The sequence below is a fragment of the Falco biarmicus genome, chromosome 5, assembly GCF_023638135.1.
Source record: "Falco biarmicus isolate bFalBia1 chromosome 5, bFalBia1.pri, whole genome shotgun sequence".
Classification (NCBI taxonomy): domain Eukaryota; kingdom Metazoa; phylum Chordata; class Aves; order Falconiformes; family Falconidae; genus Falco; species Falco biarmicus.
The window spans coordinates 68,416,517-68,442,889 of NC_079292.1; the positions used below are offsets into that span (position 1 = coordinate 68,416,517).

At 36.8% G+C, this 26,373-nt stretch overlaps 1 protein-coding gene across 12 annotated transcripts in view; it reads left to right on the forward strand.

Moving 5' to 3' along the window:
- The window catches only part of ERC1 (ELKS/RAB6-interacting/CAST family member 1), a 302,175-nt gene that overhangs the window by 150,773 nt on the left and 125,029 nt on the right, over positions 1-26,373 (forward strand). For all 12 annotated transcript variants that reach the window (XM_056340446.1, XM_056340448.1, XM_056340450.1 and 9 more), the window contains one exon: positions 14,274-14,409. In XM_056340446.1, the coding sequence (XP_056196421.1) occupies positions 14,274-14,409 (136 nt within the window). The remainder of the gene's footprint in view (positions 1-14,273; positions 14,410-26,373) is intronic.

Here is a 26,373-nt window from a genome sequence, read left to right on the forward strand (position 1 = left end):
AAGATAAAATTGGAAGTTATCTGTCTCCCTGTTTTTTATCCATTCTTTGTAACCTTTCCTTGCTGGCTGAGAGCTTAGACTGGGACAGTGACCTTAGATCTTTCAGCGTGGGGGTTTCCTAGTCTGAATCATGCCAGGCATGCTGTTGTGCTTGTCATTAGGGTTGAGGGAACCATTTTCCATTTGCAGTATTCACATCCCTTTTTGTCACATTCTTTCTCTTGTTCAGTTTGTGGGCACATGAAATAGAGCACAGTTGACTCTGCATCGTCTCAGCAGCTTGCTGAGACAGCATTTTTCTGCTGTGAGGTTTTCAGCTGGCTAGGCAGTTACTCCTTTTGTGTTTTGTCTGCACCTGTGACTAAATTGAAATTACACCTTTTGTTCTTGTGGTATTTGTGAAGATCAAGTTCCATTTTTGACCTGCATGCAAGGTGACTTTGCTGCCTCAGATGGGGGCATAGGAACCCTTATGTTTCAGACGTGCCTTTCAGTTGCTCATCAGCTGAGAGCATTTGTTATTACCATTAGTCACTAGCTAATATTTTTTCATCCTGGTTCCTATGAAACCAGTTTTCCTAACTGGCCCATGCATGTTCTCTTCAAATAATTTCTCATCTTTATGATGATATGCTAGATAAACATAGATATTTATTACAGTCATACAATTTATAGAGTCAATGCACACTTTATTGCTATGACCCAATTCATTTGGAATCAGTCTTAATCACATTACTGTAATATGAAAATTGTGTGTCCATAAAATCCCTAGTAGGCTATTAGAGATATTGCAAGATAAAAACATTCTTAATGTTCTTATGCTAAGATAAAATTGGTAAGCTTTTTTTTCCCTCCTTTTCCTTTCTCTTCCATGGCTCTTTTCCATTTCATTGTTGTGATGGGTGCTGTAGTCAAGTATTCCGTCCTGCTGCATAACGTGTTCTTCATTTGCAAACAGTAGAGGGCCCCTTTCATGCTGGAATATGTCAGCTTTTTTAGCCAGTTGTCTTCTTGAAGTACCCCGGGTAATTCAGGCAGATTTAATCATGCTCTCAGAAACTTACTTAATTTTCTTCTTGTCCAGCAGATAGGCCATTCTTCTTTTTTAAAAGAAATGTTTTTTCACTTCCTTGGAGAACAAAATATTTCCAGTTGTCGCTTTCTGTTCATGGCTGACTAATTGACCCCTAGCGTTAAGGGGTAAAGTGCCACCTATGCCTTTAGTGGCCCAGCATACTCAGTTCCATGTTAACTGTTTTTTACGTGGAATATTATGATATGTCTATTTACAATACTGAATGGATTTGATAGAAATTGTGATCAAGCATGATGGTAGTTTCGTGGTAACAGTGGGGTTCGAGTGATTCAGTTCCAGCATCCTCCTTTCAAGCATTCGGGAATGAACTTGATCATTACAAGTAACCTCTCTCCTTTTTAAAAAACCAAGTGAGTGAGAAAGAATTGGAAACTTGAGTTGCAAAATACTCTCTGTAGATAGTCCAGAAGAGCCTCATCTGGTCCTAGAGATTACAGCTGCCAACAGCTGGCCATTGCCAAGCTGACGTGCTCGGTGCCAGCCTTGGCAAAAGATCGCAAAAGGTGCCAATCCAACAGAAAATGGAGGCTGCTTTCCCACTAGTTCGTGCTGTCCTCTGTTGCTCAGCTCCCTCCTAGCATGTAAACTTGTGACTTCTTAAAGTGATGGACTTGCTGTAGCCTACCAGATAGTAGGTCTGAAAAGTGTATGTTTTTCTTTCGCTTTCAGCATCAGTCCAGAATTTAGCTTTATCATTCTCACTGGCACTAATAGCACTGACCAGATTGTTTCCATTCTGAATTCCAGCAAAACTCAGATTGCCTGCAAACTTCCCCTTGCTTCTTTAATGTCTTGAGTTGTTCATGCCATGTTTGATGAAGTCCCACATGCTGGGAACTAAAAGAGAGGTGACATAATACAACTTTACCCTACAAGTACATGTAAGGGTAAAGAGTCAGCCCTGCAGGCTTCAGTGGGAATGATGTATCTTTGAAAATTCATTCTTATGGGGACATCTCCTGTCACACATTTTCTCTTTTACCAATACTGTGTTCAGTGTTGTTTGGTTCATTCTCTAGACCTGCCTCGCTCAGTAACAATCTGCATTTTATTGCTCCAAAGATTCAGGAAGAGTGGGTTGTGCGTGAAGACCTGGATGGCCAGCTCTGAGGAAAGCTGCAGTTTACCATGGAAGAGTGCATCAGGGGTATATTCTTGGCAGATCAGCTTGGTTGTCTTCTCTCCTTCAGAGGGACTGACACAGTTCTGGGAGCTCATATGAATTGCTAGTACTTTTCCATTACGCATGTAATCTTCCCCAGATCCATTTTTATCTTTCTATATTTTTTTTTAAATGGACAGAAATACATCGTATTAGTTTGCACATATCTGCAAGAAAAATCTAATCTAATCTTAAGCCAAGAGATACTGAGTTTGATTAAAGCAACATGGGTTTTTAATTTTTTTAATTAAAGCATCTGTATGCTGCTACATTCTTCCTTACACCTGTCTGCACAAACAGAAAGCAATGAACAACAGAAAAAAAAATGCCAAAACCTTTAAATGAATTTCAGCTGATTTCTCAAAAATTCCAAAGAGGAAAGAGTACATTTTCTTCTGCATCTTGGAATAGTAGATGCTTCTTGAATTATAGGTAATTTTATTTCAAAGTAGAGAGGGACTGGAACTCCTTTTGTCTTTCTGTATCCTGTTATGACCATAGCCTCAGTAGTTCTTTATTAGATTTTCAACACTGCTTGTATCTCTCAACCTGCAATGTATGGCTTCATATAAAAAGACAGATAATTTATAGAAAATATTTTTCTTGACAGCAAAGGCAGTTGTTTGTTGATCTTTCCTAATGATTATGAGTGTTCCCCAATTACTAGGAAGACAAATTCATTGAAGGCAGGTAGAAGGTATCTTGGGGACCAGCTATATCAAGGCAGCTGCCCTGGTAAAGGGATCAGCTCAATTAAAGTCTTAATTTTGCCTCATTTGTCTCAAGGTCACCATATACAAAGTAGTTCACTGGAGTAATATAATTGTCTAGATAAAGACTTTATCTTCCTCAGTAGATAGTTCAAATTAGAGATAATTTAATTAACAAACTTTGTGATCACTGGGCATATCAGAGTATATTTCAGATGTCTGAAACATGGCGCATCTTGTCACCACATATTTTCTTCCATGCTCCTTCCTAATATATTAAAAAATAATGTATTTATTCAGAACACTCATGGACATACTAGTTCTGTAGCCGTTCCACTTACTGTGAAATGGTAGAAATCCCTCCTCAAATGCCGAAGTCATTAACCCTGTCTATGCACATTACCAAGGCTATTACAGAAACCTCCAATGAAGATACACTCATAAATGTTGCTTACAATATTCACAGAATTCTCCAGAAATCCAGCAATGTTCACTCAACTTGCAAAGTATTACTAGCTGTATTCTGGAGCCCTACAGCTGACAGACTGAGAAGACAGCATTACAGCTATATCTGAGAAGGAGGAACTAAGCCATCTGCACTATTTAGATAGGCAGTTCAGCTCTGTGTGTGGTATATTTATTACAAATAATGCTGCTCTCCCCTGTTTTCCACACAGTCAGAAGTCTGTAACAAATCATCCCGGTAGGCATTCTTCGTGTTAACCTGATGTGAGCTGTCAAAGCCAGTGCTACAGACTGTATTTCATAAGAAGAGATACCTCTTAATCAATCTGTTTGCTAAGCACCCAAAAGAAATATGCCAAATATGCTATTCTGAGAGACACTGTGGTCTGCATTTGTTACCAGAAATGAATCTCACCCAGTAGATACCAGAACAGAACTGTATACTTACAAGCTCAGATTCTCATGATAATGAAGACAATGTGGCAAAGTACACTTTGATCAGCATAATAACGTTGCTTTTCAGTCAACCCCATATGTTTGCATACTTTTCCCAGTGTAGTCTCTGGGAATGGCCAACTTTGGATCAGGTTTGGTACAGCTTCTTTGTAGCTGACAGGATAAACACTTTTCCATTCACATCAATAGAGGAGGTCTGTCTGAAAGATTCTTAGGTTTAAGGAGATAAGCTACGTTATGTAAGATTTTTATTTGAGCATCTGACTGACATAAAATTACTGGGCTTTTAGCACTGAAATGGACCAGTTTATGTTTTTTCAGGATGGTCCTGCTGGCATCACTGTCCTCCCATCCTTTTCCTTAGAGCAAGACTCTGAATGTTCTTATGCATGTTTTTATTTTATATCAGAAATCCTCTTCCACTGAGTGGGTACATTCACTGTGCTTTCTTTTTTGCCCTTGGCAACTGTTCAGTTTAATACATTTTGCTGAAGACTAGATTTTGGGTAGCTGTCAGCTTGAAAGTGTAAGACGTATCTTGATTCTTTAACATACGCTATTTCAAAATGACAGGATCATATTCAACTGTTATCCCAAATTTCTGCAAGTTTTTAGAAGAGGACTTTTCTTTCTTGATAGCTTGTTCAGTATATGCCGTAAGGCAAACATAAACTACTCTAGCATAGTTCTTAAATGTTTTTTTTTTAAATTTTGTTCTTGCATTATATTCAATTTTTGGTGTTGTTTCAATGGCTGATTTTTACATTCAATTTTTCTGTTAATTATTGGTTGTATCAGTTATTATTCTAGAAGGAATGAAAAGATCATATACCCATATGGAAGAAAACAAGTGCTGTATTGTGTTTTGTTTTCTTTTCTGGCTAGTGGGACTGCAGTTAAACGAGACATGTGTGATCTTGGATCACAAAAATACCCTCTGAAACCTCAATAAGATGCCATTCATAAGGAAGATTTTATTGCTGTTTAGAAAATACTTCTTTCAGCCAAACGGTGCAGGTCTCTTGAGCAGAGAGTGACTGGCTGTGTGTGATCTGTTCACAGGGCAGTTGGCTTGTGCACTGGAGGTAAAGGTAAAAAGAACAGCACCTTTGGGACTTCTTCCCACACTCTTAGGGCCAAATCCAACTAACCCAGCATGTTGCATGGAGAAGAAATCCACATTGAGGCCTAATCAGCCATTTTATAAATGTCTTCTTTGGCTTTGCATCTGTTTGTTTAATTAACAAAAGCAGAAGAAAAAATACAACAGAACAAACTTATTTGTTGAACTACTGAATGCTTTTATTAAGGTCCTTAAAGCTTTACTATTATTCTTAACAAAGGAGCACCCATATCATTTTCTTACAGATTTATTTCAGAGTTCACCTTGATTTTGTATTTTCAATGCTCTTAGCTTCATTAAAAACTAAAGGTTGCAAAGTTTTAAATTTAAAGGTTTCTTTTCTAGTTCAATTGCCATCAGCTTTCAAAAATAATTAAAGAACTTGACATATAATTAATCTGATATTTGATCTCTGAAACCTGATTTTGAATTTGACATCATTTATGTAATTATGCTAACATGTTCATTATTTTCATCACAAAACTTGCTTCCTAGTAAATGGATGCTGAGAATTTAAATAGTTGGGAAGCTGCACATTAGTTTTATTAGGGTTTTTTTAGCCACACATTAGTGGGGCGAATGGGCCTTGTGGATTATAGCTACAAAACTGGAATTATGGATTAGTGAAGACATGAGGTGCTATAGGTTTGCCTGAAGTTTTTAGAGTTTCTTGGTTTTAGTATGTCGTATCTGGCCCTGTCTGACAGTGAACCTTTGGTTTGCTTAATTTTATATGCACCTGTTGCTGAACTAAAACAAAGGCACTTCTGTTAATCCCTCAATTTTAGCCAGTTGGTTAAGGCACCTTTTTCTTCTAATTTTTATGAGAATACTAAGACAACAGCATTTGACTTCGCCATTGTTTGTGTGTAACTGGGCTACTGCCTCATGACTGAAGAGTAGCTGAGTTTATTCTAGTTTTGTTTGATCAAGGGATTGAAGGAAAAAATAAGTATATTTTCCCTGAAATAGGTATAGTGTGATAGTGTTACAGTACGCATTTGAGACATGTGCTTCTCATCCTTGGTTAGGTGTTTCTTTCTGTTAATGTATTTATTATGAACCTTTCTCTAAGCCAGGGGTCCTCAAACTATGGCCCATGTGCTGGAAACGGCCCCCCAGGGTCCTCAATCCGGCCCCCGGTATTTACAGACCCCCCCCGCCGGGGGTTGGGGGGGAAACCAAGCAGCCGCAGATGACTGCCTGCCACTGCATCCGCACGCCGGCCCCCTGGTTAAAAAGTTTGAGGACCCCTGCTAAGCTCACTGACTGTTGATGTTGCATCATTTCACTCTATCATGAAGAAAATTGTTTCCGTGAATGTGTGTTCCCTACTGATCCTTGAGAAATAGCATGTCACAGGGAAAGCACCTGTAGCATTCAGATTTTGTGTGTGTGGCTTAAACTATATTTCTTGATCTTCATCTAGACTGAATCAGAGAGGTTAATATAAGAAGAGAAAAACTTTTAAAAAAGTGTATTACCTATTATTATATATTGTGTGGCCAAATGTGGGAGGTGGTCGTGTTTGCCAGTTGACTTATTTTACCTCAGAGAAGATTGGACCTAACTTTGAAGACCTTTAGGTACTCCTAAAGAAGTTATGTTTAAAGGTAGTACATTAGTGCAGTTATCTGTAGTAAGGGCTGATGGCTTTTTCTGGTTAGGACTTGCTAATACCCTCTCATGAAATACACCATGTAGCATTAATAACTCATGTCACCTTACTACTTGAAATATGTTATCTGTAAGCTTTATGTATTACTAACAGGTCAGGTGATGGGGTTTCTTTCTGAGGTGTTTCTAAATGATAAGAGGGTTTGGGTTAAGTTTTTTTTAGTATTGAGTTTCTAGATTCATAAGCCATGTGTTCCTCTTTCCCATATCTCCCCATCAGCTGTTTCTGGAAGAAAATCTTAATGTTGTTTTAGCTAGAGTGAGAGATGTTCTGGCTGATATGCCAACTGCCTCAGGAAGCGCACATTGACATCATGCACATAATTCTTGACACTGAAGACAGTGACCCGTGTAGAGTTGAGATCTACTTCTAGTCTTTGACTTGCACACCTCTTGATTCAGACACTGTTAGGCTCCTCTTCCTAAAATTTGGGGCAAGCTGGTTTCCCGTAGCGTTTCTAGTTTTCATCCCTTGCCCCCTCCAGTGCTGATCTGAACACACACTTTGTTTTTGAAAATCAAAGTTTCCTAGTTTCAGGAAATTTAAGTCCACTCTCCCCATCTCTTAAAGCCATTGCAGGACAACTTGACTCACATACAGCAGACCTGTTAAATATTCAAGGTCTGTTAATATTTTCATTGGCATATGTTACCTCGTCATATAAATGGCATGGAAGAGTGAGGAACAGTGTAACAAAATAATGAGAGATTCTGGGAGGGGAGGCTGACAAACAGAAGAGGTAACTGAGTGCTGGAGCTTGCCAGCTGTGCATCCAAACAAGAGCAACTCACTGAAAGTGTGTTGATGGCCTTTTAGCTTGGATGCAATGTGCAACAGAGGCAGTAATATTAAACCAAGCTGTCTGAAAAGCATAATTAAATTATTGTTTTTTCACTTAGTAATTTAATGCACCATTTTTTGACCTTAGTGTAAGAATAGTGACAAGCTACTTAAGCAGCTGGGATTGCTAGGTACAGCCCAACAAAGCAAAGGAAGAGGCCCAGAAAATGCTTACTGTTCTAAAAAAAAAATATCCAGCCATACTAAATTCCATGTAGATTTTCAGCAGTATTGTAACTCCCCTGATCCTAATTTTTCAATGCGTTAAGATAGGGAGTTTTGTTCAACCTTTGGCAACTTTCCTTTGACTGTCAATCAGACATCCAGTTGTGGTGATGGGACTGTGTGATGTGGTCAAGCCTGTTTCCTTCATCACTTATGTAGCTTCCTTGCATCACTTTCTTTTTCTTGAGGTTAAGCAATCATGCTTTCCAAACGCTGCCGTTATTCTCCGTGGTTTTGTGATCAACCACTGTTAAGGTGAAGTGAGTTTTGAGCAACTAAAAGCTAAAGCAAAACCTTTCAGAAGAGGGGTTTTACTTATTTTCAAAACAAAGTAGCACCTTTGGGAAGAGTTTTTCCTTGGCTTTCTTCTGTTATACTTCCCAGAATGTAAATGCTTTTCTTTGTGTATCAAAACTACAACAAACCCCAACAACTCAGTTATGTCACTGTGTTTGTGATCTTTTAAATCAGTAAGTTAAGGTTAAGGATATGGCCAGCTAAAATATTTGGTGGGGCAGACCTTAAAAACAGAGAAGTGATGAAGGAAATGGTGGTGCCAATTTAGTAAATTGGACACTTTCCTGCAAATTTTAAATCATCTGACACTTTCCTGTGAATTTTAAATCAATCCAACTCAGATCACTATCATCCCATTGTGTCGATGTTGATTTTTTTTGCAGTAGAAGTTTCCTTTTTTTCTCCCCCATCTAATCAATGAACAAGACTGCTAATTAAGGTCTGGACAACTTAGCTGATTGCTTCCTGCCTTCCAGTATCTCCTTCTGGCATTTTTTCCCAATATAGTGTGTTCTGCACATTGACCTAAATTGCTGTAGTATTATAGTCTTTCATATGGCTGCTCCATTTCATTCCACAAGTGAATAAATGTACTTTTCTGTGTCTCTTAACGACTATAAAGTCCTTCAAGGTCTTATGCAATGATACGAAATTCCTCAAGGGGTGCAGCAGATGGGAAGGTGCTGATCCCCTCTCTCTGGTGACCAGCGATAGGACACAAGGAAATGGAATGAAGCTGCATCAAAGGAAGTTCAGACTGGACATTAGGAAAAGGTTCTTCACTGACAGGGTGATCGGTCGCTGGAACAGGCTCCCCGGGGAAGTGATCACGGCACCAAGCCTGTCAGAGTTCAAGGAGTGTCTGGATGACGCTCTTAGTCATATGGTTTGGTTTTAAGTAGTCCTGCGAAGAGCAGGGGGTTGGACTTGATGATCATTACAGGTCACTTCTAACTTGAGCTATTTTATGTTTCTCTATTACACATTGTAGAATATAGTATTTCATAGAACAAGGCACATTGGCAATTTTAAACTAAATAATGTATTACTTCATGGCATACAGCTTGCAGGGGTTTTTTTCAGTAGTGTTGACTATTGCATTAGTTTAGCTTATGTTGAGGAGCAAAGTGTGCTTTAAAGCAAATTAAGTCCATCTGTCCAGCAGGATTAGTAGCTGCAGCAACAGTGGACTGTCCTGTGGGTGGTGGTAATGCTACGTCCATGAAGGCTTGAACAAAACAATCTTTCTGACATGGCTGACTGACACACAGAAATATTTTCTGAGCACCTAAGTCAAATGAATAAAACAGGCTGTTTCTGTAGCTGTGCACAAGATCTGTATATTTTTATCTAGTGTGTGTATTTATTAGGTGAAATACAGTATGTGTGTCTACATTTTATATTGAGGGTAAGCTGTGGTGGTTCAGAAGCATTGTAAATGTATACTTACACTTGGATTATTATAAAAACGCTGTTGTGTGTTAGGTGCATAACTAGGAAGGAAAAATATACTAAAATATAATTATAAAATTCAAATTAATTTATGTATATTTTCAGTTAACATTTTGTCACCTTTTATTTTACAAGAACATCTGAAATTATGCCAGAAAAGATAACCAGATGAGGAACATAGCTTACGTTACAATAACATGTAGCATGAAAATCCATATAAGGAAAGAATTGACAGCTATGTATGCTGATGTGCATTACAGTAAAAGATAATAAGATTAGCATTAAAATGGAAAAATATTCACATTAGGACAGAAAAAATGAATTTCATCAAAGTCTTAATAAATAATAGGGTCTATAGAGCAATTGATTTTAGTAGGGAGGAAAACTCTTCCAAAGGACTCACAGATAACAATTTTTCAGGAATGCTTGGTAGTCCACTAATTTTCTATTGCTTATATTTGTCTTCCTGTTTTAAAATAATTTTAAAATGTGAAATCTTCTCATTTGAAAGGTTTTTTTGATTATTATCATTATTTTAATTAATTCCCCATGGTGTTCGGCTGTACCTCATCACTGGAAATTCAGGAGTTTCATAGAGAAGTGGAAAGGTGTGATTTTTTTTAAAGTGATGCAGCTTTGTTTCATATAAAAAAGAATACATTCATCAAAATAAATAGTTATTTTCAGTGTCCAGATTGAGAAATCTAACGGTTTTTTTCCAGCAGGCGTTTTGCTTAAATTTGGCACCCAAAATCAAAGGATGTGAAATTACTAATTCTGAAAAACTTGGCTCGTATTTAGTTGAAAGATTTTAGGGTTTATTTTTTTGAATCAGAAGCCTGATTTTGATTCTGCTTCCTTTTCTCTAATATATTCCATTGTAATAGTACTTGACATGACATATTTGAGAAGAAATGGAATGGAGAAAAATTCTAAGCAATGGAAGTTTTTTTTCACTTTTTAGTGCTAAATTTTCTAGGAATTGTACCTCACAAAAGTAATTATCTGAAAATTGCTATTAAAAGTGCAAAATAAATTGTTATTTCCAATATGAGTGGGATTCTTCACTGTAATTCAACATAATAAACATTCTCATTAGGTTTTTCTTCTTTTATATGTGACTAGAACATTTTTTTATTATTTGATTTGAGGGTGACTGAGAATAAATGTCTTCTGAGGTAAGGTAGTTTTGCTTTTTTTAGTTTTGTTATTGTTTCTGTTGATTCCTGTGATATCCTTCTTTAAAGCTTTATCTCACGGAACATGAGCTGGCTCTCCAATTTTTATTAGAAGAACCAGCATTCTTTTTCTCTCTGTGTCCCATTTTAAAAAGATGTTTCAGTAGGTCTATGAACTTATAGTAATATTTAATACTCTGTATCTCTCAGAAATTCATGTGCTCTTTCTTGTATGATGAGAATTCCACGTACACATTGCAAATTGATGTTTACTCAGTTGCTTTACGTGCTTTCTAGAAAACACTCATAAACCTCTTAGCTGTTGCCATCATTGTAATTATTTCATTCTCTTCTTGCTATCTTTAATCTTGTGCAGGTTTTCTTTTTCAGTTTTAATAGAAATACTTTTAACAGATGAAGGATTTCTTTTAAACTTTACTGTCCCTTTGACAGGGTTATGTGCTATATATATGTGTAATTGCATTCAAAGGCGTTAAAAGAACACTAAGTTCTTGAAAATGAAGCTCTCAAACTGAGGGAATTCCAGAGCTTTGTTTCTTTTTGCAGTCCTAATTAGTTTCCTTGTGCACATATATTATGACAAATCTTTATTTTCCTCTTGACTGTCTCCTCATAGAATGTACCAGTTGCAGTGTGTTCACTTAAGACCCCCTACTTTCTATATTTTATTGTTTCGATTCAATATGTGGTCCAGTTCTGTACATTGTTCAGCGGTGGTGTGAAGGTGAACTTGTTATATAACAAGTATCAGAAATATTTCAGTATTCAGAATAGTAATGGAACTGTCTTACTGAGCAGTGAACTGAGTGATTCTTATTAATCAAGCCTTTGAGGTCTATTGATAATAAAAATATGTGTGTGTATTTTTAAATATTTTTAAAATATTGTTTGTATATATAAAAACATAATTCTCTGACTTTGGCTTTGAAGACTGAAAGTTATCTGATGAAGAAGAAAGAGGATTCTTTACAAAATAACAGTATGAAGTCTTACAGTTTCACAGAACTTTCATGGTGCAAATGTTCAAGGACTCTGGGCTTGTATATGCTAAAGCTTTTACATTATTATTTGCATGGATTATTGTAAAAGTGAGAATTATCATTTGATACCATGGGCATTGAGATAAGATGAGTTGTGTTTTCATGCATCAAATGATTGCAAGCCTTTTAGATTATAGATTTTGAGTTTCATGTGACATCCTCAGTTTATGTAGTTAAACAGTTGGGGAAATTTAAGGTAATACCATAGATACCTGTATAATTTGAAAGGTTTATTGCCCAGCGTTTCTTGTTTTCTGACAACAGAGGTACAGAGTGATAGTGTATCCTACATGTGATGCAGGGCCAGGCTGGATGGGGCTTTGAGCAACCTGCTCTAGTGGAAGGTGCCCCTGCCCATGGCAGAGGGGGTGGAACTATATAGTCTTTAAAGTCCCTTTCAACCCAAATCATTTTATGGATCTATGATTCTATGAATTCAAGTTACCAAACAAGTATGACAGTTATGATTGATCTGAGTATTGCAAGCACTAGGTAATATCAAGACTTCCATCTTCTAAACTGCTTTAGGAAAGTTTGCCTTTGTCTCAACATATCTATCTAATATATTAGAAAGACATTAATTTTGGTTGAGATATGAGAAAGTGAATGTCAATACTATATATTCTTAAAATTACTTCTTTCTTTGAAATACATATTCTGTTTGAAAACGTGTCAGACCATGCAGGACATTATCTACTTCAGACATACTTTGATGAGGTAGTTGTGTTTATTAATATTGTTGTCTCTTATCTAACCAGGAGATTACAGTAACAGACCATTTTCTCAACAGGTGAATCTAGGTTTGCAAGCTTATAAAAAAAATTAATTCCCCTAATAGTAATTTAGAAGTTGAACAAGAATTCTTATATGGAATTTAATGTGTTGGGCTGACATATTTTCATTTTCAGCATTAACTTAGCTGTACTGTCTATGTTTATTTTATTGGACAGATAGAACAGTGTATTGTGCAAGTTGAGTTGGTGCCAACATAATATTTCCAATAAGTTGTTTAATCACTGAACAAGTCTGCTTTCAAACTGGGCAATGTGCCCATTGCCAGTGTGCAGCACTTAGGTTAGAATAACTTAACAATTATATTGGTTGTGTTTAAAAAGCATCCTGACTCAAATCAGCTGTAATTTTGAACAAGGTAGTTAAGTATGCCAGTAATTTTTTAACATCATCAGAAAAGGACTTTCCTTTTTTTCTTGGTCTCTGGAGGCCATCAGCACTTTTTCACAGTAATAGGGGTCTGTTTAGCACCAAGGAAAATTTGCTGTCTTTGCAATTTTCCCAGCTACAGTTGGCTTACATTGCAAAAAGCAGAGCCCAGTGTTGAACCTACATTTTTTTGGAAGAACTCAAAGTACTGACTAGCCATATGCCACATAATTTGAACATACATATTGCAGAGACATGTTCTTGATCATACTTTTGTTATGAGTTCTCAAGAAAATATTGAAGCAGTCAGAGTTGTTTGTGATCTGTTCTAAAAGTATTTCTGAAATACAGAAGAAACATTCTTCCCTCTCTGTGTGGATAACATACCAGATATGAAGCTAGTATATCATTCTGCTTTCTAAACAGTAAATTAAAGAGCTGTCTCTACTACTTGTATGATGTTTTGGGGAGCTCTTGCGACCAAAGAATCTGTCTTTTATTCCAAAATCCAAACTCCAGATATAATTATGGAGAAAAGGGCTGAGGAAGCAAAGCTAGCCTGTTTTGTTTTGATTGGACTAAAAGTTTAGACTTAAGCTCTCTGTGGTCAGGAGACTGAGATTAAAGGCTCTGTAATTAGATTCAATACTCTATGTGTCTTAATGCCCAGAAAGGCCAAACCCTGTCTGCAAGCAATGGTAGTTGCCAGGATCATCAAAAATAATTCATAGATGCAAGTGAAAAGGAAATTATGCACGTTTTCTGAAATATTTTGTTCTTACATGATCTCTCTTGTTTCTGTAAAAAAGAAAGGATAGGAAATCCCTCAAAATACCTACTCAACAAGTAGAGCTTGAGGTTGAAAAGAAACACTTCTACTTCTGGAAATAGATTGTCTAGGTCTTGTAGGCAGTCCTCTATGTTCAAGTCATGTTTCATTAGGTTTTCTTTTTGATCCTTCTGTATCTTACATTAATGTATCTTACATTAGATACAGTGGTACCCAAAACAAAACAGGCCTTTAGATGTCTGCATTTTTTACATGTACAAGTGTGTGTGAACAAGGAAAATATTTCTGTCGCAGAGTGCAGGTGCATCTTTTGATTAATAGTTTATACCAAATAATAATTAAGGTTTTTGTTCCAGAAATGTCTACATTTAGTTTAATAGTAATTAGCAAAATGAAGCATTCTTTTGGCTGAATTAACAGGTGAGATTAATGTTTGAGGATAGGTTTGATGTTGGTGACCTTCTGCAAATGAAGTGCTGGTATGTGAGGGTTCCACTCTTCCCCAGTGCAGCTGCCCAGCGCTGTGGCTGACGGGAAGCGTACTCTGGGGTGCGCTCTGACTGCTCTTCTTCTTTACAGGCAAGTTAAAGATCAAAATAAGAAAGTAGCAAATCTGAAGCACAAAGAGCAAGTGGAGAAAAAGAAGAGTGCACAGATGCTGGAGGAGGCCAGGAGACGAGAGGATAATCTTAATGACAGCTCCCAACAGCTTCAGGTAACACAGGAATTGAATTAAAGCGATTTGGCCAAGCAACCAGGCTTAGCTACCTCGCTCTCTGCTGTACCTCCTGATCCATTTTCATAGCTTCTACTTAAGAAATTTGTGATTGATTGTTTAAAAGGACACATCTATCCCTGAGCACTTCAAAGAAAGCAGCCTCTCTCAGTTGCCTTCAGAGCTTACTCCATTTTCATAAAAGGGAGGAATAATCTTAACTGTCAACTCAGTTATGAAGTACATCATTGAAATAACTTTATTATTTCAGTACTGTGATTGGTGTGGCATTTCTTTCTTTGCTGCTTTTCTAACACCTTTTTCTTTAGCTGTTCTGTGTATTTTCCCTGCTGGTTTTACCTTACATTGGTGCCTTTTCTTCAGTAAATGAAAGATAACCAAGTAAGTATTCTTATAGTAAATTTGAATTATTGTGGAGTAACCGGAGGACCATGTTTTCTGTGTTTACTCATCCTTGTTTGACAGTGAAATCCTACTCTACCTCATGAATTCTCGGTATGCTTACTAGTCTGTTTATTTCTGAAATGATAACATGCTGCTGACTCATGGATTTATCTGGTTACCTCAGGTGTGCCTAGGCATATGAAAGTCACCAGTAGGAAAGCAAGTCAAGTATTTTTCAATGTGCTGTATATTGATATTAGCTTTAGATGGTTTATCAGACTCTTTAAGTTTTAAAGTGCTGTTATAAAAATGTTAAACTATTGCCATGAAGTAAAGCAAAGACACCGTGATGCTTGTTGAAAAGATAATAGATATTTTGCCTGTTATTTCTTTAATTTACAAAAATAGTTTTGTTTTTGGTGAGTGAAAATAAACACGGGAACAGTAATCTACCCTTGAGGTCTTTAAAATTATTTTTTTTATATCTTTAGAAAGCAAGCCTTCTCCTAGGTGTTCTTTGTTATCCTTGGTTAAATCCTGTTTCTTGTTACTAGCTATATATCTTAATATGCCTACAATGAAGACACAGAATAAATCCTAATAGTTCACTAGCAAAGATATATCCCCTCCTTAATTTAAACAGATACTTCTCTACTCTGTTCTGTGGAATTCCAGGGGGAAGGTTTCAACTCTTTAAGAACTTTTGAAAGAACCACAGAAACATGTGTCTATGTGGAATGCTCTCAGATGCACCATTTTGTGGTTTTCCCCCTCAATTCCACTTCTGTATGTGCAGGGCACTGAAATAGTTAAGATCCAAGTGTATGAAAATGATTTCATGACTGCAGATTTTATAAAAGGCGGGGATGTGGGATTTCTACATCTGCTAATGGGTTTTGTGGCTGTAATGCTATGACAATCCACAAGGCTCTCGTTATGTGACAGCTTAAGTTTAAATAACACAATCCTCCTGGTATTAGTGAAATATCTAAAAATTCCTAAAACTAATACAATATTTGGTTAGATTTCCAATCTGCGTTTTGAGTAAATCTGTGGTTTAAGGTTGAAAAGATAAGTGGTACTTGACATTTGCTTTGCAATTACATGCATGGTATATTTATTAAATGACACCATTCCACAAGATCATCTTTGTTTTTGTGTAGCGCTTTCAGATTTTAAAAGGTATGGCTTTCTTTTCTGGCTTTTTCCCGCTCAACTATTCTTTCCCTTTTCATTTTTCTTACTTTTACACAAATGGAATGCCTGAAATTCGTTTTCTCTCAGCTCTTATTTGCATACTACAATTGCTCTCTCCCTTTTTTTTTTTGTTTTAAATCCTGTTAAAACTATTTAGTACCAGTTTCTGATACTTCAAAAAGATTGTGCAGCTTTGGTGGCAGCAGTGAGGCAACTCAGAAATTAGGTGGCAAAAAATGGTGCTTTGTATTGGAGTTCTTTAAGAATGTATAGCTGTCCTTACAATGTCCTATCCAATTCTTCACTTACAAAGTTATAGCAGTAGAGAGGTCATAGATACAAAGCTATAAATAGCATATTTAGCATAATTTTGCTCTAAATAGTTCCTCTTTTCTTAATTTCAAATTAACCAACTTACATCTTGGAACAAGAAGCCAATAACCAGTTGTCTCTTTTGAAGAAGCCAAGTTGTTTGATATTTCTCTCTCTTTCTCCCGTGTTACTTTGTTGTAGGCTTGTGGTCTAACAAAGCCAAAGTTGGGAACAAAGATGTCATCAAAGTGTGCAATCTTATTGTCTTTACCCTTTTACATTCAGCTTTTCCAATTAGAGATGTCTACACAGCAGTACATACTTTTTTCCACTTTGCTTATGCTGTGTTTTATCGTGCACTGGTGTCTGTTGCTTTCTATATAATTATATGCAAGCATTTCTAAGATTAAAAGTAGACATTATTAAACGCATGTAAGAATTTAAGATTGAAGTGAGATATGGTAGTCAATACTGAAATGTGTTAGTTACCATAGTACTAATATTATTTGATTTTCCCTAGTGCCTTTCCTGCTTTTGTGAACCTAATTGTCCTGTTTGGGTGGGCTCAATTTTAGAGAGTCTTTCCCCGTATTCAACATAAGGCTGAAGGGAATGCTTTCATTCAGAGATGAAAAAGGGCTGTATGCTCTAATGAAAATATGAGGCTAAGGTAAAATATGGAGTGTTTAATGACAAGTGACAGGTTCAATAAAAACTCTTTCCTTTAGAAGAGCCCTCTGCTTGTAGCCTCCCTCTCTCAAGGACTGCAACGTTTTGGTTTCCTGGAAGTAAAATTTACACAGGACCACATTGCAATTACTTAGTTATGGAGACCTGTCTTCTCCATAGACTCAAAAGGGCACTGCCTTATAATCGATTAACAAAAAAATAAAATTAAACATGAGAGGCTCATAGATTTTTGTTCTGTTTTGTTTTGGTTTGGTTTTTTTTTTCTTTTTTAATGCAACCATTGTTGGCTTTGGGGTCAGGACACAGAAGCACTAATTTCAGATAATTTTGGTCTTGGTGGTTTTGGCTGGAATTAATAATAAGACATTATGAAATGCTTAAAAATATATGATCTGCATGTTCTTCGGTTGACTGTCTGCAATCCAGTCAAATAAACACTCTCCCAAGCACATACTCCACTCCTCCTCTCTCTGTTCCTTACAGGCATGTGGTTTCTTTTTTCCTGAGTCCAGTAACAAAATGTTCGTTTATTCAGAGAGCTCTGATGACGGAAATTTTGTGTTTTGGGGAGTGGGGGAAGAATGAAAACCATAATGTCTCAATTCTAGCGAGATGGATAAATGGCTTTCCAAATTTGTCTTTTCCTCCTGGGTTCCCTTAAACCACAACTCTCCAGAGATCTGAGAGGTTAACGAGTGTCTGGTCTATAAGCAGGATGAAAAAAACAAGCTGTTGGGCTGGAGTAGAAAATTTTTGCTTCAAGTAACTAAAGCTTGGCTATTGTGAAAAGGAATTGATACACTGCCTTGTGAAAAGGAATTGATACGCTGCCTTGTCCTGGAAAGATAACATTTACTGAAATTTCATGATATTTCAATGGGTACTTGGAATTGACATCTGGAAGGTAGTATGCTTATTGTTTTCTTGTTCTGTCACTCCAGCATCTTCCAGAGTTTTTAGGAGGAATTTTCTGTGTATCTTGTGGCATGGAGTTGTGGAATATTGGATCTATATTGCAGCCATTATACATCAGTCTCTTAACTGCTGCTGACAAACTGTATGTCCAGAAGCTATGTAAAACATACTTGAACGCTTTAATGAACAAATGTAAGCCTAAGTAAACTTCATGATGTTTTTCTTCTTTTTCCACACCCAAGTTTAGATAATTCAGTGTATAATTCCTAATACATTAATTATATATGCAAGTATATGTTGTTTGTTTCTTGTGATTATATGATTATTTAATCATATTTAGCTTTAAATAGGGAAAATAGCCTTCTAGAGGAAGGATCTGAAGCTTCAGCATAAACAAATGTGCAGGTTTTTGTTTAATAATGCTTTTACTGGGGTCCAGTCAGAACTTGATGAAATGGGTAAGTAGCCAAATACCTTCTTATCAAATGAACCTTCTAAATTCATTGAATACCAGTCTCAGTGTCCCAAGCCTGTCAGTGTTTAAGAGGCATTTGGACAATGTCCTTAACAACATGCTTTAACTTTTGGTCAGCCCTGAATTGGTCAGGCAGTTGGACTAGATGATCGTTGTAGGTCCCTTCCAACTGAAATAGTCTATTCTATTCTACTCTAATTAACTATTTGTTATGAGGCATCATAGCATGTACATGCAGTCAATGTCAACGTCGAAAAATGTGAAAGGCGAAGTGAAACCCAGTATATGTGATCTTAAATTACTGAAGAATTTCCTCTTGACATGCTATGATCGGATCCTGAGAGTAGGGTGGCTGAAGGTGGGGTGGTTTTTTTTTTTTTCTGGTCTGTTGATGGTAATACCATGCCATGATGAAAATGATGGTTTGTCATCTTCCAGCTGTTAATAAAAGAGATCATGCTTCCCTAATTAATCTGTGAACTCGCTTTTGGGACAGTGTGTACAAAGCTTCTGAAGAAATGGTTAGATTTAAAGAAAAGCTTTCCAAACTCGAAAGTCAAAAAATTTCTTCTGTAACTTTCTAGGCACCATCAGCTTTGAAGCGAATTGGTTATGCTAGTTAAATGGTGTCACTTGTTTTCCTGGGATAAGTGAATTTCACGTGCTGAGTTCCGGCTAATTTCTCTTCCATATAGACCACTTCCATATCAGATTCCAGACTTGCCTGCCAGCTGAGTGAAGTGTACATTCTTTACCCCTTGGATAGCACAGCTCAACATGTTAAGGCCCAGGAAACTGTCAGCTACTTTGTTTCAGCCCGGTAGAAATCTGTTCTTGATTGCCGTGTTGCATCTGCAGGATTTGTTCCAGGGAACAATCTGACATATCGGACCTGTATTTTCTCATTGAGCTCTGATACATCTTTGGGAATTGTACAGATCAAAATGTTCTTTTTCCCTCCCTTCCTCTCCCAGTACTTTTTAGACATTAATTACATCAGGGAGTAGTTTTGGCCTCCCTGTCCCCGGGTGGTTCTCTGTGCTGCTCAGGCTTAGGTGTTAAGTGTTCCTTGGGCCTGACTACATGCCATTAGCACCTATGCAGGTGGCTGTAATTTCACTAAATGGTGAATTTCCCTACTATTGAGTTCTAGGTCACCATCTGTCTGTCATCTAGGACAGAACTCGTGACATAAAGCACTGAAAGGATATGTGTTCACTTTGCAGTCAGTTTTTAAGAAATTTGTTAGCGTTTTTTGAAGGGCTATGTTTTTCTTGTCAGTCACATAAGGGATGAAACTTAACATTGTTACATCTTGTTAATTACGCCAAATGTGATTCTGAGTTCAAACATGATGTGAATCACTTTTGTACTGTCTGTCTGTCAGTATTACATAGGACTTTTGGTAATGAAAAGGGAGCAGGTAGGAACAAGTGCAGGCTCTAAAGAACAAGCATACCTCATAAAAAAGTCTTAAAATGGAATAAATATGTGCAAATGATTCCTCCTATTTTGTTTGTGCTAAATGCAGTAATAGCCAGTAGGTGGTTTTGGGATTATCTGACCCTCCAACCCTTTCTCTGAGAGATTCTGTGACAGCTGGCTGTGCATTAGAAAACAGGATGTACATATGCAGGAGAGACTTTAATATGCATCATGATTTGTTAGTGAGGTAATATTCCAGTAGCAATTTTAATTTCCATCAACTTTTACAATATGTTACAGAAAATACAGTGTTCCACCAATGTTACATTCTATACTTATTTGCAGGGTTGTGATTTTCAGCAGATGTGTGCAGTCACTGTAGACACAAGCAAATATTTGACGCTGGCAGACACTTTGAGAAAAACTAGTTCTTGTTCTTATCATGTCATAGGTCTCCCTGTCAAGAGAGCTTTTCCTAACCTTCGTGGATGGCTGGGAGAAGTTTCAAAAATGATTACCTTTTAGCTAGGCTTTTTGTGACTTACAGTGAAGGCAGTTTCTCAAGGAGGGGATCTTAATTTGAATTGCAGCCTTTTTTTCAGGAACTCATAATTAAGCATTTCTGGATATATCTACTTCTATGACAGACAATGTATGATGATGAATAAACAGTCTCACTTCATATGTTGTTATATCTGTGTGAAGCAATATAGTAGTTATGGACAATACTCTTCTTCATTTGTAATGCTCTCTAATGGAAAGAAGACTTGGGCATTTTCACAGTGTTAATACTGTCACAATTTTTACCATTTAACATCACAGAAACCGGGCTGGAAAAAAAGCTAGTTCATTGAACAGTGGAGAAATACTGCACAGTACCTAAAATCAGTGCATGATATGAACAAAAATTATGTTTTCATGTAAAAATTAACACTGTTGGATTTCTGTCTCAGCAAGATAGTGGTGCCCATGAAGGTTTCTTCTCTGTTCCTCTGTTGAAGTCATAAAGTACAACTTTATTTTGAGGAAGGGGATGAAGACTTGCTAACAGATCACCAGAAAGTAAACATGACAGGGTAGGAAAAATATCTTGACAACAAGGAATGACGTCAAGCCCTGTAGGATCTGCTCACATGAGGTCCTGTTCTTAGGAATATTAGTCATTTACATCTCTTATCCTTTCACATGTGGATCTGATGGACTTTGTGAGACAGTAATTATCTATTTACATAAAGGGAGCTCATCAAGACAACCGTTGTACACATTAAGCCTTTAGAGTATTTACCTGGGTCTCTTTCTAATGCGTTTTCCCAGTTTTCCATACAGAAATCTGATACCTGTTTCTCCAAACAGCTGCATACAATCAGAGTATATAGTAGTATGAGCAACCATTAGAAAAGTGTAAATTTACCTCTCCCATTTCTTAGTTTTCTTGGATTTGTGAGATGTTGGTGTTTTAACATTCTTACAATGTGAGCTGTGAGCCACAAGCAAACTGTGGGGACAGCCCTGTCTCCAGTTTTAGCAAGGCCATTTTTTCTGAACGTTTATAAGATCTGACTAACTTCATTGTTCATGTGTGCAGTGTTTCATGTTGAAGCAACAACAAAAATAATATACTTTTAGACATGAAGATGATTTGTCTCAGAAACAGGTTACTGTTACTATATGAATTGTTCAGTTGTGTTATCAAGAAGATGCAGGTTTTTTCTCTGTCTAAAATATACTATACATTTCTGAATATCAGAATAAATATGTGACCTTGGGTTTAGATTTGATATGGCAGTTCTTACAGAGACAGAGTCTGTCATTCTATGTAGCTATGTTTATGACATTAAATACGTTGTTAAGGAATTACTTTCTCCTGTGTCTGACCAAAAGAGAGCACTCCTTGCAGAATACTTGTAACCATAACATGTATGGAAACTAAGCTTGAAGAGGCTTGACATTTGGAATGGATAAGCATATCCCTGGACAGACACTTAGCCATCTGCTCTATTTGTTTTCACTTTACAGTTCAGTTTACCATTCATTTATTATGTTCAGGTTAGATGTATTCACTGCCTTCACATCTTTAAAAAAGATGAACCATTTGACTCTGTCTTCTTTTATAATGTAAAAATACAGTTTTGAACAGACAGCTGGAAAAATTTTGTGAAAGTCGCTATTTACAACTAGCATTAGGCAGTCTCCCAATTATCCCAGTATTTCCTTAACTGCAAATTGAGATTTGTAGTGAGAGAAAGCCATTATATGGCTTGAGAGTTTTTAATAGAGGAAAGAGGACTCCCTACATCCTAAAATTTCTCTGTGATCCATCAGGAATATTATTCTCCAGACACACTTTCACCCAGTCTTTTCTGCAGAAACATTAGGTGTCAGTGGAAGATGAAACCTGCTATTTGTACTCTATTGCCTGTTTGGCAGGGAGCAGGGTTGGTACCCTTTATGATATGCCAGAAACTAAGTACAGTGAGGACTGGACAGCTGAATGCATGCCAACAACCTTAACCGCTAGATGTTTTTTGCATGGATTTTTTTTTTCCCAAGATTAGTATCTGAGTTCAAACTCCTTTCCTAAAAACTGTCAGAGAGATTAATGTCACTGTTGACAACATGGTGTGGTTCCTGTGAGGAGGTCTCTCCTGAGAGCAGAAAACATTGCAGGCCAGATTTAAGCAAAACAATAGGAGTACATTCAAGGGGAGGAACAGTTCTCTTTTCATTTTGGTGTCTGATTTCATGAGCCTCAGAAATGGCAATAAATTTGCATTTTTTCCTTTGGATTTCCCCTCCCCCCTCCCTTTTCCCTCTCTCACAAGGTTGTTTGTTGTTTTTTTTAACTTGTTGTGTTGAAAATGGTTCCTAACTCATCTCTCTCCAAGAGTAAAAATGCCCAGTTGCTGTGGCTCATTTCATAGTCTCATTGTTTAATAAAATTGCTATTCTGCCTTATTCTTGTTTTGCCCGATAGAAGAGGAAAGGGGATGGGGTGATGATAGGGACCTTAAGACAGACAGAATTCAGAAAGTATTTTTAAAAAATAATGCACATGGAATTTTTTTTAGTTCTGTACATGTGGCAACAAATTCTTCAGCATTTCCTTTTAAAAATTTCCTCTAATTCATTTCAAGTAGTAATAAACCTAATTCACTTAATTCTAACTCACTATTATTCCTTAATCTTGCTTACTAAGCTGCCAAAATAGCTGTCACCCTTAAACTACTTCCCCATTCCCACCCCCCCTATAGAAATAAGCCTATTCTATCTTTAATTAGCACTTTTCCTATTAAATTTTGCTCTTTGGCTCAAATTTACACACCCATAGGATTTTATCAGAACTGCCCTTACTGTGATGTGCACATATTAGCTGGGATTGAGGCTTAGGCTGCAAATCATGTATTCATAACTGGCAGAAGGTTCTAAAATACCAAAAGTCAGCACCAGTCCTTTCAGCTGTTGAATTTTGTTTGAGGTACACTCTGATCTGAATGCAGGTGTTGGGAAAAAAGTAACTGTATTGGCATCACTTAGTCTTTTACTGACGATTAAAGGAGGACAGTCTCCTTAACATTCTAGAAGGTGTCTATAGTCAAAATTCATCAACAAATTCAGTTTAGGACATTGTGTTGTTTTTGTTGCTGGTGTTTGAATTCTACCTCAGTCTTGATATCTTTGAGGTCAGTTGATTTTCCAAAGCAAGGAGTGAAAAGCAAGGGAATAAAAGCTAATGGAATTCAGTGTCCCAACAACAGTTATCCATGCCCTTCTAGGGCACAGCATTCTTCTCCATGCCAGTCACCACCCAGGTACTTTTCCTCCTTTTGAAGAACCACTGAATATTCTTAAACAATAAACTTTTTTTGCATTATAAGTGCACATGACTTGACGTTCCAGTGCTGTGGAACAGATACTGTTTTATGGTGAGGTAATGTGTCTGGGTAAATGTCAAGTGTAACATTTCTTGTGAATGAGACTAAATTTCTCTAAATTTCTGAATTTTATTTATTTATTTATTCAGGATATTTAAAGGAAAGATAGCCTGCATAGCTCTACAGGTATCTCCTAACTCTAACTCATGGATAAAACAGCAGATAATCAGTATGGCATTAATATATGTCAGGAGAAATGAGCTTAAATATGCTTACCAGCAATGGTTTCTGATTTATCTATATTATCATAGGCCAACAATCTTGGAATTAGAATAAATAGTTTCATGAAAACATTATTGCTTAGCAGAACTATTAAAAACACAATGTTGAGAAATATTAAATGCCAAAACAGAAAATGCTACTATGCCATGATATACGTCAGCAGTGCATTCATCTTGTGAATAATGTGCAATGATGTGGGCCATCCACCACAGAAAGGATATGGCAAAAGTAGAAAAGGTAAAGAAAGGGAAGAAAATACTAAACATAAGGACAAATTTCTGTTCAAAGAGATACTAAATAAATTTTAACACTTGAACGTGAAAAGAAAAAATGAGTGAAGACAAGAGCCAGGGAGTACTTTTTCCAGCTTTGCAGGCTGAGAACAATAGATGATCATTTTGGAATATTTAGGGCTAAAGGAAAACAATAACTATTTTTCCTCTGAACTAATCTGAGCTTTTATAGAAACAATTGGAATTTCCTACAAAGTGAGAATCTCTCAGAATGTGAAGAGTTTCCACTTTCTCATCCTTTTGGGTTTTATGCCAGTGAATTTAAGTTGTAATTTTTATATTGTAATGCTGTGTTGCCTGTTTTAAATGATAGTACCAGTGTAACACTGAAAATACACCAACAAGAAGCTTTTCTTTTCAAATACTTCATTTCAATATTTTTAAACTCATTTTTTATTGTGTTAGTAGCTAAATGTCCAATGTTTACTTTTTCTGAGTATTCTGTTCTTATTAATTGTGTTATAGGTTTCATGTTCCATACATACATATGAATTGACTGCTGCTGCACGCCTAAGTCCTTCTGTTCTTCCTGATCCTTTCCTGCTGAAATTTTTTAAAGTTTCTGTTATTGTGTCCAAGTCATAAGTATATTTATTTCTTTTCTTCGAATGTATCCTTAGATTTTAGATACAGTGGTAAACCTGATCTGTGCATTTGCTGGTAAAGTTACTGAGAACAGAAACCAGATTTTAATATTTAAAGCAAAAATTTCCTTATACGTACTTCATTAGTAGCTTGAAATTAGTAGGTTGAACCAAGACAGATATTTTCCTTGAAATTAGCTTCACTTGTCGCATCTGGCTTCCAGGGCAATTGTGGGTGGGTTGGGTGTTCCCAGATAGTGTGAGAAATTGTGATAATTTAATTCTGACATGAAATTGTTTTTATGGTCTCTAGTTTGAAGTTGGGGAGTTAGGAGAACATCTGTATGGCGTGAAATAATGTTGAGGATTTTTTTACATTAAGTAAAATTAATAGTTGTTAGCAATAGCATCTCTAGACTGTTAACCCTATCTCAGAACTAATGGCTGCATTAAACAGTTCCTAGCACAAATACAATAGCTACTCTACTATGATGAAAATCAAGAAAGAGACATCAGAGATTAAAATGAATGTATGACACCAGAGGTGATTTCAGGAATTCCCTTTGAAATTGAGAGTGGGAGAGATTCAGTGGCATCAACTGCTGAGTAAACATTTCCTCAGTGGTGGTGTATCACTAGCAGGTTTTGTCATATGTTCAGCTATGAAAAACAGGGAAAACAAGAGAAGTGAACTTCTATAGCTAGCTGTCTATGTGTGCTGCTTCTGATGCTCTGTTTTTTGCTGAATGATTGAAAATGAGCAAAGAAAGGTAGGCCTTACAACTACTGTGATGTATTCGTAAAATGATGATGCTACAGCACTGGCACTGGCAAGGAGAGTTCAGAGGAACAGGGCTGTACCAAGGGAATAACATATGGGTTTGAGGTTCATATTAATAGTGCACCTAATTAAAACTGCTTCTGTTTTTTGCTGTAATCTCATATCAATTTAGGAGTCTTGAGTCATAGTATTGATTTATGTGTGAAAAAGAAATCTTTTTACAGCAGCATTTCCCCAGTTAGCCTCTCAAAAAACCAAGCAAAACAAACACACATAAACCCCCATAACAATTACAGGTATCTATGGCTTTTTGCTCACTTCAGAACATTTTCACAGCTGTATTGTCACCCTTGAGTCTCATTCCAATAGTGCATGCTGTGACCCACTGTGGTTAGATAGAAGCATAGTCCCTCTAGGTTTTAAAAAATACAGATGTGGTAATTTGCAACAGCTGAAGCAAAATGTTAAAGCTGTTGGCACACTGTGTGAGCTGCTAAATGGTAAACCTGGTTGTTAGTATTGGCAAAGTACTTCAATCAGTTAAGGCTGTTGCTAATGAAAAGCACCTATACAAAAGCAACATACCCAACAGATTGCTGTGTTGGGAGTGGCAAGCTTAGAGTAGCAGGAAAGAAGTGTCAGAAGCATGGCAGCTATCAGGAAGAGACATTGCCTGTTTCTCATAGAAATAATCGATTCCTTGTAGGCCTGTGTGTCTGTAACTGTCCTTTTC